Source organism: Euprymna scolopes, chromosome 25 (genome assembly GCF_053919585.1).
Source record: "Euprymna scolopes isolate OS-2025 chromosome 25, ASM5391958v1, whole genome shotgun sequence".
Classification (NCBI taxonomy): Eukaryota; Metazoa; Mollusca; class Cephalopoda; order Sepiida; family Sepiolidae; genus Euprymna; species Euprymna scolopes.
In genome coordinates, this window is record NC_136506.1 from 53,280,787 (window position 1) to 53,298,928 (window position 18,142).

Here is an 18,142-nt window from a genome sequence, read left to right on the forward strand (position 1 = left end):
GTGTCCTATTTTATGAGTGGCCCATGTCAGGGGGAAGAATTTTGAGAGGGTAAAAAAGAAGATAGAAAAAAAATAAAAACAAATAAAAACTAACAAAATCTTAAATTTTATATCAAAAAGTTTGTAAAATATCTTTTTTGGAGGTATTGGAATCAGAAAAATGTGTCCGTATCTTAAGAGAGCACATACCAGGGGGCGGCATTTTGAGGATAAAAATAGAAAAAAAAAAAAAAATAAAAGTTAAAAATTTGAAATTTAATGCCGAAAAGGTTGTAAAAAAAAAAAAAAAAAAAAAAAACCCTGAAACTTTTGGAGGTGTTGGAATCAGAAAAATGTGTCCCTAATTTACGATTCCAAAACTGGTCATTTTAAATTTTTAATTTAATCTTTCATTATTCGTACTAATGATAAATATTAGTTTTTAAATTATCACTAAATCTAAAATTATAGTAACATCAATATACAATGTAAATTTATTTTATTTGTAAAACAAAGTTTTAAAAAAAGTTGCATAAATTCTGTAGGTAACCTTTAAAAGAAAGCAGTTGATTAACATGTTCCAAAAATTGTTGAAAAACCAAACAAAACATTTTTGTCAAGTAAAAAAAACTTTTTAAAAAAATCACTGATAATTAAATGATACGACGGAAAATTAGCAACAGAAAATTACATAATTTTGGAATTGTAGAAACATTAAGCAAGTACGGAATAAAAATCGACTGTAAAAAGATTTTATGATCATCATATCAGGGGATATAATTTTAAATGGGAACTAAGTGCTACACACCAAATACTATTTAAGTGGCTTTCTATTTGATAGTTTAAATACTGCCGAATTTCTGTCAAGTTTCGAACAATCATGTAGTAATTGATTTTTTCAAACATTTAACAAAATTTTATAAATCACTGACATATTTATGATTAAACCGAAATTAATTATGATGAATTAATTCTGGTAATAAGATTTTTAACTTTATATTTATTAATATATCAATTGTAAAAGATAATACAAGAAAAATCTCCTTAGAACGCGTACTTAGAAAAATCAACTTGCTTTTTTAATTGTTTCCGGTAGTCTTTTGCGCACGTGTGGATTTCCTTTGAAACGGGAAGTAACGTTGTCCTTGTGTGCGTACATGTGCACGTACATGTGTGTATGTTAGCGTGTGTGTGTATACACGTGAATGTGAGTGCATATACGCGAACGTGAATATATCTACTTGTGTGTACATGTGCGCGTATATTTGTGTGCGCGTATGTATATGACAAGTAATATAGCTTGAGATGTGAACGCGTGTTTTTGTGAGACTAGAAAAGACTCCCACAAATTAAATCTGATAATAGGATTTAATTTATTACTATTTTATTAATATAATAATTGTAAAAGATAATACAAGAAGTGTTTTTAGAACGCGCACTCAACTTAAAAAATCAACTTATTTGATTTCAAACAAGAGTAAATATTTTAAAATATGTAAAAATTACTGTGAGAGGTACTTGTATCCTATTTTTTTAAATTTTTTTATTATTACATTTTCACCCCAAACAAGGCACATTGCCACTTTGATGTAGGGGGTTACTATCAGGGACAAAAGCTACAGGGGTACTATGTAGGGAGTTGGGCAGCAAGATGTCGGTTCACGTAACACTTGAACTTCTGCATGTCAGTACAGTTGGGGAAGCAGGGACCCTGAAGGGAATTCCAAAGTCTAGCGGTTCTGGGGAAGAAACTACTGGAGTAGAAGGCTCTCTTACATATAGGGATCACTACTGTGAAGGGGTGGGATTTAGTTGCTTGTGGGGTTTGTAAGGGGATATTTACGTCGAGGGGGTACAAGTGCTTACAGTTTGTTGGAGCATTCACCATTAAAATACTTGTAGAATAGGCAGAGGGATGCAACATTTTATTGATGGGACAGAGGCTGAAGCTTAGATGACAGTTCAGGACCTAAAACTATATTGTCTTTAAGAATGATCTTAAACTATCTTAAATTGACATTTGTTCCGTAGATGCTTACTTTTCATACCTTGCCAAAATTAGTTTTCCGGTGTTTAATTGATTGAAAATAATGATGCATTTCTCTTTTAAAACAAAGCCAATTTGCATTTTTCATTACTTGGAAAATGCTACTTGAATATTTGATAAACAATTGAAAATAATTAACAATTGTTATGCAAAATAAAACGGTATAGGAACAGAATAGTTAACAAAGTCCCTTTCCATTATAAACAGGAGTTTCTAAATAATATAGTTACTATATAGAAAACAATTCTTAACTTAACGGATTTGAATGTATTCTTAACTATTCTATACGTTCTCTCTTCCAAACAATGTTCATGTGTTTACCCTCATCATAAATATTTGCTCAATTATTACTACTGACAATGTCATAGATATGTAGTAGATTGATTTGTTTTAATGAAAAAAACGAAACAAAAAACAAGATGCAGATAATTATAATAGAAATACTTTTTACTAATATTGTGAGAATTTTAGACTAACACGCTTGGCTAAAAATGATATTTTCCTTTTGTTTTATTCGACTTTCATTTTGTTTTATGCGATTGCATATGGACACCTTGAAAATCTTGCCGGAAAAAAGCACAAACAATTATTTTTAAATTTAAACTTTTGTACATTAATTTACCCTAAAATGATGAATAATCATCATTTCCAGGCTACTCTAACATTGTAGAAATGTTCACTAACCCAAAGTCTGATTGGCATGGTTAAGCCCCCCCCCAAAAAAAAAAAGCTTACAGAATTTATTTCCATGAGGAAAATAAAAATTTTTGGTTAGTGTTCTAAAATGCTACAATGTCTCTGAAATGAAAAATCATTTTACGTCCAATTAATATTGAAGCAGATCTCCAGCCTAAATTCTTAAATAATTGTTTTGTTTATCTTTCCACCAAGTTTTTTTAAGGTGTTAAGGCGTAATCACCTAAAAAATAGGATCTTGTTTTATTTTAGAAGAGTAACCCAACCGAGAGACTCATTATACTACTACTATCACTACTTGTAAGTTCTTATATATTATAAGTTTAAATATGAAAAAATAATAAAAAGTTGTAAAAACAGTAATTCTTTTTTTTTTAATCTATAAAACAGTTTTAATGTATTTAGAATAGATTTTTAGAAATACCCTTACATTTTAATGTTGGCAAAATGTCCATGTCTTTCAGTAGAAATGAGCCACCCAAAGGTTTCAAGAATTTACTAGTAGTCTCGATGTTATTGCTTCTATACCTAACTAAGCTTAATTTTACAATTAGGCCACCGATCGGGTGTGCAGAAAAGAATCTCCGAAATCAACCCAAAAGCTCTATTTGTGCCATGCACTAACCATTCATTAAATCTGGCTTATGTACATGCCGTTTCTGTAGCGGTTCACGGTTACATTTTTTGGCATCACTGGGACGACTGGATTCAGTTGACCCGTCTAAGTATCAAGCAGACTGTGAAAACTAGATGGAGTAGTCGAGCAGATGCTGTAAATGTTGTGGTAAAAAAATTATTAGAAGTTATCATTGTTCTGGAACAGCTCGCAGAAAAAGGAGGAAATGCAACTGCAACATCAGATGCATCTTTATTTCTCAACTCGATATTGTCGTTTTCATTTCTTTTATTTCTGAGCCTTCTCCAAGAAATCAATGATGCCCAGAAGTATTTTCAAGAAAAGTGGGCTGGATCTGCAACAAAGTTCTGTTAGGCTGACGGCGTTGAGAGATAGCCTTCTTCAGAATAAAGAAAAGGTGGTAGATACTGCAATAGAGTCAAAAAACTGTTCTTAAATGGGGATAAGCATGGAGCATCATATCCGCAAGAAGAAACGAATGGATGGTGAACGATTGATGCAGCACTGAGGTTTCATACTGAGTTGAGACGGGAAATAATGTCCATCATAGACAGGTTGACTGAAGAAATATCTTGCAGATTTCCACAAGTTCACAATCTTGCAAGTAATACGCTTTTCTTACACCGTCAAATCTGCTTGATGATAATTATGATTGTCAGCTTGGTGAAGTTGACAAAGATATAGGTAAATTCTTTGCCAAAAGGAAGAGATTACAGTATTTTGTGAAAGCTTCAGGAAAAGATAAAAACCAATGGACCTCTTGAAGTTTTGAACTTTATACAGAGATACCACCTTGCGGATTCTATCCCTAATCTTGTGATCTTGCTCCACATTTTCCTTACCCAAGCTATTAGCGATGCCAGCTGTGAACGCTATTTCTCGAAACTGAAGCTCATAAAAAACTACCTTCGATCAAAAATGAGTCAGACAAGGCTTACAGAACTTGGCAATCCTCTCCAATAGAGAGGGAACTTGTTGATTGAGTGAATTTTGACAGTTATTAATAACTTTGTCGAAAAAAAGTGTGAAAATTATGTTTGTAAATTTTCAACTGACTTGATGCCTTGTGATAGTTCTCTCACAAAAAATAAATTTATAGCCTTATTTTCGATTCATAAATACATTTATTTAAAATAAATTTTTTAAACTATTTTTAAAAGGATTGAAACATTATTAATAATAAATTTCTTAAATCTTGCGCTTAAACCGAGCGATTACACACACGGATTTCAAAAAGCATGGATACGCCACTTACTCAATAAAATCATTTCAGGAGAAGTTTTTCTAAAAATCTTTACATTCATTAACATTTGTGTTTATACCAACACGCCTATAACCATTTTTCAGTATAAAGCAAGCTCCATCAAAATTCTCCCCAGAATGTGCTGCTGCCATCACGCACAAAAATCACTTTTTCCATAGCTACCAATGTAATAGATGTACTGAGACTAGAGCTGCTTTCAGGACTACCAGCAACCACTGTAAAAGAGTAATAAAAAATGCAAGTGAGCTGTATGCTCAGTTCGTTAAAACACAAGTAGCTGAGCAGCAGCTTGGTTCCCACCAGTTTGCCAAATTGCAAACAGGATCCTGAACAGAAGCATGCGTTCTATCCCAACCATCATCAATGGACCAGAGGTCATCTCATCAGCATCAGACAAAGCCAAACTATTTGCCAAGAACTTTGCAGCTAATTCTACCCTATGCAACCAAGGCCATCAATTTCCTCCTATAACAGAAAACATGCTATACAACATACACATATCTGTGCGTGATGTCGCCAAGCTAATCAAGAACCTTGATTTCAGTAAAGCAACTGGCCCTGATGGCATTCTAGTTATAGTGTTCAAAAAGCTTCAACCAGAACTTGTCTTCATACTTACAAAACTGTTTAAGCGTTGTCTTAAGGAGAATTGCTTCCCCAACACCCAGGAAAACCTCATCATTATGCCTTGTATTTAAGAATTCAGGTGATAAGTCGTCTCCCTCTCAGTATAGACCAATAAGTCTCCTGTGTGTCCTGAGTAAGCTGCTGGAATCCATATTAAATAAAGTAGTCAACCACCTCAGCAGAAATAACCTTCTTAGCGACATGCAATATGGTTTCTGTTCTGCTAGAACAACAGCAGATGTGCTAACGGTTATATCTCATAGGATTAGTGAATCTCTTGACAAAGGCTTCCTTTCTAGGGCAATTGCTCTTGACATGTAAAAGGCCTTTGATAAGGTATGGCATAAGAGCCTACTTCACAAGATTTCCAGCTACGGTATAACTGGAAATGTTTTTTGAATTATTAAATCATTTCTCTCTGATAGGTTCATAAGAGTAGTGGTTGATGGGCAGAAATCAGAAGCCTACAGTAATAATACATCCTAGGCCCAACTCTCTTCCTGATCTACATCAATGATCTCCTAAAACACATACTTAAATCATTCATTGACATCTATGCTGATGACATGACCATCTATGACAACGCATCAAAGGCAGTAAATGACAAAGTTCTCTCTGATTCTCTCTCCTTTGATCTTGAGCACATGGTACAGTGGAGGAAGAGGTGGCTGGTTACTTTTAATGCATCTAAAACCAAGCTTCTATCTTTACATCATCAATGCTCTGAACCCCATCTGGCATCAATTGAAATGGATGGCTCTTGTCTTCGGGAGGCTCCATGTTTTGATAAGCTTCTGGGTTTGACCTTTACTCCCGAGCTGAAATGGAACACGTACATCAAATCTGTTGCCAAGGTCGCTGGAAAAATGGTGGAATCCTACCGCTCCAGTAGATATCTCACTGCTGATGCAATTCTCTATCTACATAAAAGCCAAGTATGTCCAAGGATGGAGTACCGCTGCCATATTTGGGCAGGAGCTGCTAAAAACAGCCTATCTTGCCTTGATAGTGTTCGAAATAGACTTCGTAGCCTAGTGGGGGATGCTTTTTTCTCTTCCCTGCAACCTCCCACAGAAGGGATGGTGCGAGCCTGTCATTGTTTTATCGTTATTTCCATGGGAAGTGCTCGTCTGAGCTCTAATCTCTGGTCCCTCCTCACCAATCTTTCATGAAAAACACCTGTCTAGCTGAAACCACTATCAGTAATTTTCCCCACTCTTTATTGGTGTCTAAATCAAAACGTAGATTCCATGAACAAAGCTTCTTTCTAAGAAGTGCACACCTGTGAAACTGTTCTGTTTGCCCGTTTCCCACCTGACTACAACTTGGATGTCTTCAAATCCAACATAAACAAGTTCCTGTTGAACTGCCCCCTTAAGACACTATCAGATCTTCATTACTAGCGATTACTACAATATTATCCCACTGATTACTGTACACGCAATAACCCTTATCCCCAAGTGGCCTCCAGGCCTTGATAGGTGCTTACTTCCTTGTAAAAAAAAGCCATTTTATTGTGCTTAGATTTATGGCTATTTCTGGATTTTGGTGGTTCCATAATGTGACGTAATCCCCCATTGAGGAGCTTCAGAACTACGCTGAGATAGCTTATCATTCCCGGATGACGCCAGATAACCCGAGGATTTAAGATAGAGGAGATAAATATAAATATTTTATTCATGTCAAAATAGATATTGTTTGAGGCCAGAGAAATATGTTTTCGCAGCTGGAAGTTGATGACAGAAAATTTAACGTATCACCTTGTATGGACTTGGTGAACTCAAAGTCGGATATCAGAATTGACATCCGGCCTTGGATATTGTGAGAATTAGTAATTCAAATCTCAGGTTTGAGAAATGTACCCACGTAAAACCTGGGGCTTTTTGATGTTGTGACAAAATCTTATTGATTGGGGGGAAGTTTCCACCCCATCCACATACCTTACTATATATATATATATACAACTGTCATGCAAAAATTAGTTAGTTGGCATTATAGAAGAAGAGATCGCTTGTTGACTTTGAGAAGAACAGACCATATAGAGACGTGACCCCTCCACCTTCCTCATCCGACCATCTGTTACTGTCGGTGAAGAGAGTTGAAACTCTGAAAGTGCTTACTAAGACCGAATGATATTTGTAAAAACATTTGTACATAATTCTGCGAAATAAAGCTTCAGTAGAATAGTCTACATGAGTTGTCTTTCTTCCTGCCTGCTGCTTCAATATTTGCTTTCAGCATACCAGATTTCATGTTAACAACCTCAGAGAAGACTAGACGACACGAGCCGAGAATTCAGATAAACAGAAGTCCTAACCACCTTCTCACCGAGAGGAGTTACAGACTTTTCAGATAAATATTTCAAGGTAACTTGACAATTATCTTTTAACAATTTATTAAATAATCCTTGTGAAAAGGCAAAAACTTTTTAGTGTTTGGCTCCTCCTTGCATGACCTTCACCTTCACTGAGGTGCACGACTTGACACACAAAAAAAAACAGCCTCTTAATCACCTGCTAACGCACGCGTCACTGTAACGTCCAATGACAACAACAACAACCTTCTCACTCTACCTGCCTTTTATACCACTATCTCAATCCCTCCTCTTGCGCATGCGTACGTAGATTCCTGACAACCTCGAGACTTCCGCTTATAAAAACCCAAGTTTTGTTGTCGCGCATGCCTATACAAGGCACAAACACGTGGGCGTTTGTTTTGTTGGTAAGTACTACACTCCCCCCTGATCTGATGATCACAGAGTGCACTCCGGGGGGTGGCCTCTTAGTTCGTTGGCTTCTGCGATTCAGGTTCTGGTTCTGATCCTGCCTGATCAGACGAACTACAACTACCACTCTCTTGCTCGGTGACCTCACTCATCAACAGCTCATCATCTGATGATTCATCGCTCTCTGTAGTTGTGGGATGTACTTCACTAGCTGGGCGAAGATCGCGCACATGGCGTGGGGTTCCATCAACAAGGACCGACTGCCGGCTGACCACTCCAGATATTCGTCCTCGCTTGAACTTGATGGTGCACCAGTTTCCAGGGCTCTAATCCAAACTGGATCCCCTACCTTGTATTTGTCATGACTCTCCTCGTCGATTGGCTGGACAGTGTCAATGCCCTTTATCCTAACACGGTATTTGTGTATGGCATTGGCCGGTGCTGTTGTTAGTGTCTTCCACTCCTTTGGATGTTATACCAATACGTGGCCTCCGTGATGGTGCATTGCTTTCTGGCAGCAATTCTCTTGATGCTGCGATGGCTCCTCTCAGCAATGCCATTCCCTAATGGCACATGAGCACATCGCAGTCGTAGTCGGACACCCCACTCATTCAACAACTGCCGAACTTGGTGGCTACAAAAAAGCAGCATCGTTGTCCATCAATATCTCTTCCGGCGCACCTTGCTCAGAAAAGATAGATGACAGTTGGCGGACAACATTCGCTGAGTCCTGCCTGGTCATTTGCCGCCATACTGCAAAACGAGTGGGTCCACAGTCGATAAGGGTTAGAAAGGGCTTACCACTGTAATGGGTAATATCCATCGCTAACCGTTGCCACACATGCTCAACCTCCAATCGCTCCTTCTGCCATTGCTCAGGTGCAGGATCGATAGACTGGCATGCCTCACAGTGCTTGATGATCTGCCTGACATCCGCCCTTGTCACTGCCGGGTTCACACGCCTCGCAAAAACAGAGTTCTTTTGATACCTGGATGTCCCTTCTGCACTTTGTATGCAATTCTTTGTATTTGGCATGAGCTAATCGTGCCAACTGCGCAAGATCGAGCAGCGAACTCCACGCCTGTCTTCACAGCTTCATACCATTTGTGAGGCACACGGGTTAGTTGGTCTGCACGATTACAGTGTGATGCCACGAGCGTTACACTCACCGACAGGTCATACTCTGATACCAGACTCTTCAGGGTGTTTAACCTCCGCCGGATTAACATCTCACTGGCTGCCTTAGTGCGGACTCTCGTTCGTCCCAAAAGAGTGTCGGACACCCAGTGGTAGACGCAGAGAGAATCCGTGTACAAGTGCAACTTCTTTGACTGCCATTGCAGTGCCAGATTTAAACCCTTCACAACAGCATCCAGTTCCGCCAGGTTGATGTGTTGAGCATCATTCACGAGTTGCAGCCAGCACGCGTCTTCAATTACGTTTCCACGTTGCTCCAATAACACTCCCAATGCCAAAGAACTAGCGTCAACCCACACATTCACAGTGTCCCCATCGACATACCATTCTCCAGGGTCCTCCTTGTTAACTCTCTCTAGGGTTTCTGTCGTCATCAGAGTTAGAAGAGCATCATCAGATACATCATCCCAACCTGTAGTTACTAAACTTGCCCTGCGTTTGATGATGCCCACAGCTGCTCGGAGCCAGCCACACGCTGATAAGTGACCAATAAGTTTCCCACACAAGGAAAAAATAGTCCGCCGCGTAATAACGTCAGGGATGTTTGGAATCTCACTGCCACGCCTCCATCGTAAGGTACCATCTTTCTCGCAAATGTCCAATCCTAATACCCGTGCTCCATCCCTCAGACGTTCGGGATCCTTGCACTCCAACCCGAATTGAGCTAACTTTTCTCTGACGTGCGACGCAGATTGTATATCTTCATTGACGTACACATCATCAATATAGGCCGATGTTCGTCCTCAGTGGTCTTTTCCTGGCAGTATCTCTGACCCCGGAATCACACTGTCTGGAACGGCCACAATGTCTCATCCACTCGCACCTGCAAATAAGCCTTCCGCAAGTCTACTATAGACACATTGGAGCCCTTCTGGCGCCATTCTCTCAGCTTGCTGGTGCACACATCAGCATCGGCAGTGTACGTCTCAATGTATCTATTGAGTTCACGATAGTCCAGCACCGGACGAACTTTGGATTTGTTATGCTAGACTACCGCCATTAAGGGAGTCAGACCCTTGGGTGGTCCCAGCTTGTTGGGGTAGGGGATCAGCCATCCATCCTGGATCCATGCCTCAAGTTCCTTCTCGTATTCATTACGGGACTTGTCGGGTATCGAGCACTCTGCAACGCTATTCTTGAGTTCGGTTGGCGCCCTTCCTTCTGTCCACTTCCACAATGCAGTCCATGCTTTTTGGTGAGGGTCGTAGTCCACCTTAAAATCAGGTCGATCAATGTGAACTGCAGCACACTCTGGGGTTTCCAAAAATCACACAGACCCATCTCTTCCGATAACAACTCCCCCCAGTGCCTTAATAGCATCATATCTCAACAGTACATCGAATCCCAGCAAATCCCCTCGCATCACCAGCACATTAATGTCTGCGGCCACACCAGAGTTTGTGTGGACTTTGACAGTTCCGGCTCCACAGCAAGCTTGTGTATTGCCACCTATTGTGGTTACTTTGATGTTCTGCTTTGTCCAGTTTCAACACAACTTGGCACTCATGTTCGTGTGTGAGCAACCGAAGTCGAGAAGAGCTGAACAAGGCACTTGGTCCACGTACACATTTATTGTCGGTTGCGCCTCAATTAAATCTTGTCTGGGGAACAGGGTGGCGCTGACGTCCTGCCTCCTGATGCATTTCCCGCACAATTTTGGGATAAATGTCCATAACTACCACATTGGAAACAGCGCGAGCGCCCCCGCCCCTTGTTAGTACAACTTCTTGCAAAATGGCCTCGCTGACCGCAGCAGAAACATCTCCCATTGGTCGTGGGTCTCAAACTGGGACTTTTTTCAGCATTAGTCTTGGCTGCCTGTGCCATCATTACAACCGGTTCCCTCAGGTCCTCCTCATCTCTGATAATGGCTCGAGCGCGTTCTAACAAATGTTAAATGGGCGTTACAGATACGCTGGTGGAAGCCCTCAACAGTTGCTTAACATGGGTAGGAAGGCCAGCCACAAACGCATACGCCAGTGTTTGCTCTGACACTCCATTGCCAAATAGAACTGCAAGTTTCTTCAGCTCCGCGAAGAAGACGTCCACGGTTTCTCCTGGCATGAGCTTCCTAGAAGCAAATGTTCCGTAGGCCGTGCAGGGATCCATGGCAAATGCCTTGTATAAAGCATTTTTTATACAGGTAATATCAGCCTTCTCCACGGCACTAAGTTGCTGATATACACTTAGGGCGCCTCCAGCCAATCTCAGGGGAAGCACGGTATGCACCCCCTTTACTTCAGAGGTTGCAGGTCAGCTCAACCCTTTCGACCCAGTCGACAACAGAAGTGGATCCGTCGAATTCGAGTATCAGTTTTAAATAAAACTTTGCCCCAGCCATAGTTGTCCAGGAAAAGAGACAAAACGAAATAGCTTATGATCTTCACCGAGGTGTGCGACTTGACACACAAAAAAAAACAAAAATAAAAAAACAGCCTCTTAATCACCTGTTAACGCATGCGTCACTGTAACGTCCAATAACAACAACAACCACCTTCTCACTCGACCTGCCTTTTATACCACTATCTCAATCCCTCCTCTTGCGCCTGTAGATTCCTGACAACCTCGAGATTTCCGCTTATAAAAACCCAAGTTTTGTTGCCGCGCATGCCTATACAAGGCACAAACACGTGGGCATTTGTTTTGTTGGTAAGTACTACACCTTGTGACTTCATTTCAATGCTTTTTTCACCCTTGTCAACTCATTTTCTTGCTGTACTTTCATTACAGACATTTGCTTTGACTACAACACGTCAATCTTGATTTTGAGCTCTAATAATATAGTGTTTCGCACCAATTCCCCGTTTCATCACAGTTGTTTGTAAAAAAATTTATTTATAAAATTGAAAACTTAATTTTAAAATCGATTAAAATTTTTTTTTAAATTTGAATGCCCTAGTTTTCAATTTGATCAACAAAAGGTGTACAACTGTCCATAAGGACCCTTGTCAGAGTACTTTGAAAAATTCAGTTATAAAAGTGATATTCTTCTGAACATTGAAGGTACAATCCTCAGTGTGGACAACCAAAATGCAACTGCGAATTACTTAGGACCTCTATCCAGTCATTGCTGATGGAACAAGAGCATGCTACCCCCGTGAAGTAAATAAAGTTTTCCATTCAAAATTCTGTGCAGATTCCCAAGTTCAACTGAAAGGTTCTCGAGTTTGACACCTATTTACACCTGACTGAAACATTGTGAAAATATCATTCAGATGAGAACAGTAGTCGGAAAAATCTAAATAATATGAATACGTTTACTTTGTTGATTGTCACCCAGCATATGCGCTGCCTCTTTAAGACACTTTCAGATTATCTTGCATTAATGTTTACTTGGTCCCGTAACAGTAAATGATTATGCTTTTCCCATCATATATGGTAATTATATATACACAACTTTTTAGTCTCCCACATATTACAGCTTTCCTTTCTAATTCTATGCAAATTCACGAGTACGGAAGATACACCTGAAGAAAGTCTGAGCTTACATTGACCAAAACGCTGTGAGAATAATACTTAAGATGAGGACAGTAGTCAGTTGAATCCAAATAATATTAATAATTAATCCTCATCTCAAAAATTCAGAACTGTGATATCTTGACATTTGTTAGAAAAATAAATTCAAGTCCTGGAGAAAAAAAAAAGGGGGGGGGGGGTCCTTGTTAATGGATCAGTTATTAAGATTTATAAGGATTTCGAGCCTTCCACTCCTCACAATAACAGATTTATTTAAAAAATCTATTTAGGAAAGGAGAAATCTTGGGAAGCATGTCACGTTTTCATTATTCTAGAAGCAGCTATTTTTGTGCAACTGTTAGCGGGTGAGAGGATAACTTGGATGAAACAAAGAAACAATCTATACTCCTATAAATTCGGGTTTCTTTTTTGTATTGATATTCATAATAAAAACCCTTTTTTGTATTTATTTAAAAAGAAAATACAATTTTCTTATATATGGGTCGTGGAATTGCCTTCACTTGCAAAAGAACTAGGTAATTTGCATATTCTTTTAAACATTCATTTTAATAAATTCCATATTAGTTTTTCCGGTTTTCTTATTGGATGATCATCTTTAGTTAACTATTACGTGTAATTATATTCATGCAGATATTCTACATGATTGCATAATATTTTTCGTAAAAAGTTTATAGTAAACACAAAACTCTTTCCATATATATTTATGTATCCATATATATTTTTGTTTAAAAACTTTTGTCTACCAAACTCCTCCTAGAGTTTTTAGTCTACAGACATGAAACATTATATATAAGGTATGTGAATCCATGCAAAACTTTATATTTGGGTTTTAGTCTGGAAAAATTGGTGAAAAAGTGTTAAAATTACAAAAAAAAAAAATTTTTTAAATGAAATTTGCCAGGTGGAGGTTGAATGCCGACATTACAAATATGCATGTATAACGTAGTAGCTATTGATTCATTTTTTAATTTTTAGCCTTGCAGCAAACATGTCTTCATAGCTCAGTCATTAATGACAGAGGCAAAAATAAATCGGAAGCTAAACGTTTTGGTTCTCGGTGGTAGCGCAGGAGACTTTTTTTTTTTTTCATTTTAACTTTTTAAATCATTACCATATATTGGGTCCAATATAATAATAAATACAAAATTTGCATTAATCAAAATATATTTAAGCGTATTTTATAACCGGGCAATGGTGGGCAGTCTGCTAGTTTATATGATAAACTATCTTAGAGTTTTAAGTATTTTCTTTAATATAAATTAAAAACTAAAAGAATACTTACTTTTCTGGTTTTAAATCTCTGTATACTATTCCCAGCCCATGCAAGTGATCAAGAGCTAAGGCTAATTCTGCTAAATAAAATTTTACATCTTCTTCAGTAAACATTACCTGAAACAATAAACATAATAATTCCTTGGATTAAAAAATTTAACAAATATTAGACTTGAAAAGAAAAATGTGTGAATATTCACTACAGTAGAAAAGTTAATAATGGGTTGGGGGGAGGGGAGGTGGCTTATAATTGACAGTGATAGAAAAAAGACTATATTTTGAAATTTACTTTCTTTTCACAAATAAATTGTTAATGCTTCAACTAATCTGAAAATTATACTTCAGAGTACACATAAAATGTTTTCAATCTGATTAATATCAAACATTTTGAAATATTCATATTTTTTCTAAGTTAATCAAAAAAAAGGTAAATTTAAAGTTAAGAGAAATCAGGAGCAGTCATTTAAGATTTTAAATGGTGAAATTGTATTTCTGAAAAAGAATTGCCTGAATAATAATGAAAAAATGAACTGACTGAGTTATGAAGTTACAAAAACTGCAATCTATGTAGATTATGTTATGTTGATAGCAGAGTACCTATTGAGTATAAAATGCAAAAAAAAAAAAAAAAAAAAAAAATGCTATATTTTTTCAAAATAAATTGAACATTCCAAAGAAAAAAATGGTTAACACCCAGTAACGTGTACCCTCCAACCACCCAATACATAATTTATATCAAACACATTAAATTCACTATCTAGCTTTCAAAACCTCTTTGGAATTTTCTACAACCACAAAAAAATTAATCCAATGGATATTTTGTTCCATATTAAAATGAACAAAAAATATACTTGGTTCATGTTGTAAACTCATAGTTTACAGTAATTTTAAAGCCTTTAAATTGGGATATATAAATCTCTGATTAGAATTAAAGTTTATTGGCAAATGAAGAGTATTATGCTCATTTGCGCTGTGAAAAATTAAAAAAAATTCAATGAGCAGTACTATTGTTGAAAAAAATTAATTTCATTTTTTAAATAACCTTTATCTTTAATAGTATTTTCAGTGTATGAATAGTGAGAAAGTCCTGCTTTCTATTGTCTGTGCCTATTGGGGGGGGAAAAAAAATCAGGAAAAAAATTTTTTACCCATTTTTGCAGGATAAACAGGCCAGTTTGGCATTGTTACTAATAAAGAAATATGCTATTCATAGTCGTACTACATATGAAAGTAAAAACAGTGGAAGGTAGTGATTAGTATCCAAGTTCAGGTAATGAATATCATTTCATATACATAAGATAATGCAATGCCCAAAGTTCTCAAAGAAATTCAAAACCGAGGGTACAATGGCATATCCCACATTGGATGGTTATCTTAAATTTATGTTTACATCTTGCCATTTCATATATATATTTGAATGGGCTTTTCCGTAACCACAACCAAGGTAAATGTTTCTCGCATGCTTTTCCCGTTCTGTTCGTTAAAAAATTTTGAATAAATTTAGGAAGTCTACCTTTAAGTCCAAAGTCAAATAGATCTTTCATAATTTTGAATTTTCAGGTAGTATCTTAAGCTTTTTCTAGATCAGAAGACAGTTGTGGCGTGTTCCCCTCTTATGAAGGCTTCTCTGACATAGCATTCTAAGTTGACCAAATGGTCAAGGCATCAACGATTTTTACAATAACCACACTGTGCATTGGTTATTAGTTTCTTTGTTTCTAAATACCAAATTAGGTAATGATTTACCATTCACTCTAATGTTTTGCACATACAACTTGTTAGTGAAATTGGTCAATAATTTCCAGGATCTGAAGAATCTTTTCCTGGTTTTGGATTTGGAATAATCGTTGTGTTTCCAAGATTCTGCGAACTTCTTTTTAATCCAGATGTCATTGTAGATTTTTAGTAAAAGTTCCAATGAAGTTTTTGGAAGTATTTTCAAAAAACTATAGTGGACCTCATCTGGTCCTACGACTGTGTTGTGTGATTTGTTTATGGAATTTTCCAATTCTCTTATTGAAAAAGGTTTATTATATTCTTCAAGGTTTTTGGAATTGAAGTTTGACTTGTACTTTTTAATATTTTCCTTGATGGTTTGGAATTCTTTGTTAGTTTTTTGAAGAAGAGTTCTCTGAAAATGTTTTGGCTGATTTGTTCGCTATAAAGGCTATAGCGAACAAATTAGCCAAAACATTTTCAGAGAACTCTTCTTCAAAAAACTATAATAAAGAATTCTAAACCATCATTTCTGTTATTTTGGTATTTTCAATAAAAAGATGTTTAATTGGTATCGGGTTATGCATTCCCGAAATTTTTTTAACCATTTCCCAAACTGTCTTTGGTTTAGTGGAAACATTGATTTTGCTGACATATTCTTGCCAGCATTCTTTTTTGGCTTTCTTTATTATTCTGCATGATTTTGCTCGATGCAATTTGTATTCAATTGCTTGTTGGTTCTTTATAAAATTTTCTTTGTGGTACTTTTTGCAGATTTATTGATTCTTTACATTCTTTGTTAAAGCATGGTCTATTCTTTTTTCCTGAAATAGTGTTTTTTGGGAATGCACTCTTCTCCTATTAATATTAATGTTTGTGTAAATGTTTTTATTGTATCGATGTTGTTTTCTGTCAATTGTTCTGAGCAGAGATTCTTGAATTTTTCCCAGTTGGCTTTAAGCTTCCATCTTTGTGGATGTTATGGGGATGCAAGGAAACGGATAGAAATGGAAAGAAAATTGAAAGAGAATTTGTTTTATTGGTAACATTAGTTGATGATTTAATGGGATGATTAATTTTTGATGATGTGATTGGTCTGATTTCATTTATAAATTTGGGCCAGTCGTTTGGTCCCAATTGTAGCAATTTGCTTATTAGTATTTCGTATTTGGAGTTTTGGTTAGTGATGTTGCATGATATACAACTTGAGGTGACTTGAGAGTACGTCTTTTCCTTCATGTATCCATCTACTATTTTCCTGGCTTCGAGGAAGGAAATGTTTTTGGTATGTTTTATTAGCACTACTTCCTTTTCTTTCTTCCAGATTCTGCATGCTCTAGCATAAGCAGGATGGTTTTCTCCACAATTTGCACATTTGCAATCAAGATTGCAGTCATTGACAGTGTGGTCTGGATCTCTCTGGCCACATCTGCCGCACACTGCTCATCAACTACATGTATCCTCATGGTGCCCAAACTTTTGGCATTTAAAGTACCGAAGTGGGTTTGGTATAAAGGGTTCAACTTTTTCAACGTTGAATCCAATTTTGATTTCTTTTGGGATAGTGGGTCTATCGAACTGCATAATTTAAGTGTTTGTATGTATAGTCTGATTCTCTTTTTTTATTGTAATTCTTTTAACGTTTATTACTCTTTGGTTTTTAAAGTCTTTTGTTATATCTTCAGTAGTGCACATTGAGAGGTCTTTTGATTTTACTACGCCTTTGGATGTATTCAGATTCTTGTGTGGATAAGTTTTGATATTTATATTGTGGAAAGTTTTCATTCCCAGGAGAAAAGTGGCATGTTTTTCTCTTTCCACTTCCACCAGTAGGGTTTTATTTTTTAAATTTTTACATTTTTGGGGGTAATATATGCTGATATAATTTTATGTATAATAAATGGTGATAAGTCCGTTATTTTGGTTTCTTCGGTGGACTCCAATACAATAAATTTTGAGAATGTTTAATGTAATTCATTATATAAACTATCCGAGTCGACGTGTTGGCGCTTGGAATTTTTATAATTGGCTATGTATATATTTATTTTAAATTCATTGTTTATGCTCCCCACCCACCTCGGAGTCCAATATTGGGGCATGTTAAGGGGGAAAACCATTCGCCTTGTCATGCCAGAGCTACATAAACAGTATACATGTCCCAAATGGGAGCCATGAGCACCCATAATCCTTTAGTTACAGAATCCAAGTCATTTGTGGTAACTTCCGGCACTATACAGCCATGTCATGACTTTAATCATTTGGCACATTTGACCCTAGCTACTGCCTTCTAACACATGGAAAAGAGGGGAAAATATGTATATAGTTTATAGTGGTACAGGTTAGAACTGTATTTGTTACGGTTTAGAGGAAATTGATAGAAAAGTAGATGTGTTAGGGCTTGACGTAACTAACGATTGGATCGAACCCCTCCGACCGCCCGTCTAGCCTTTTATGAGGCTAAAGTGGAATGTTGCAACTGACATCTTTAATTTCACTAGATATCA

General features: G+C 37.0%; 1 protein-coding gene across 5 annotated transcripts in view; it reads right to left on the reverse strand.

Moving 5' to 3' along the window:
- LOC145247353 (ribosomal protein S6 kinase 2 beta-like) overlaps window positions 1–18,142 on the reverse strand; it is a 291,613-nt gene that overhangs the window by 116,176 nt on the left and 157,295 nt on the right. For all 5 annotated transcript variants that reach the window (XM_080109030.1, XM_080109028.1, XM_080109029.1 and 2 more), the window contains exon 7: window positions 13,933–14,039. In XM_080109030.1, the coding sequence (XP_079965156.1) occupies window positions 13,933–14,039 (107 nt within the window). The remainder of the gene's footprint in view (window positions 1–13,932; window positions 14,040–18,142) is intronic.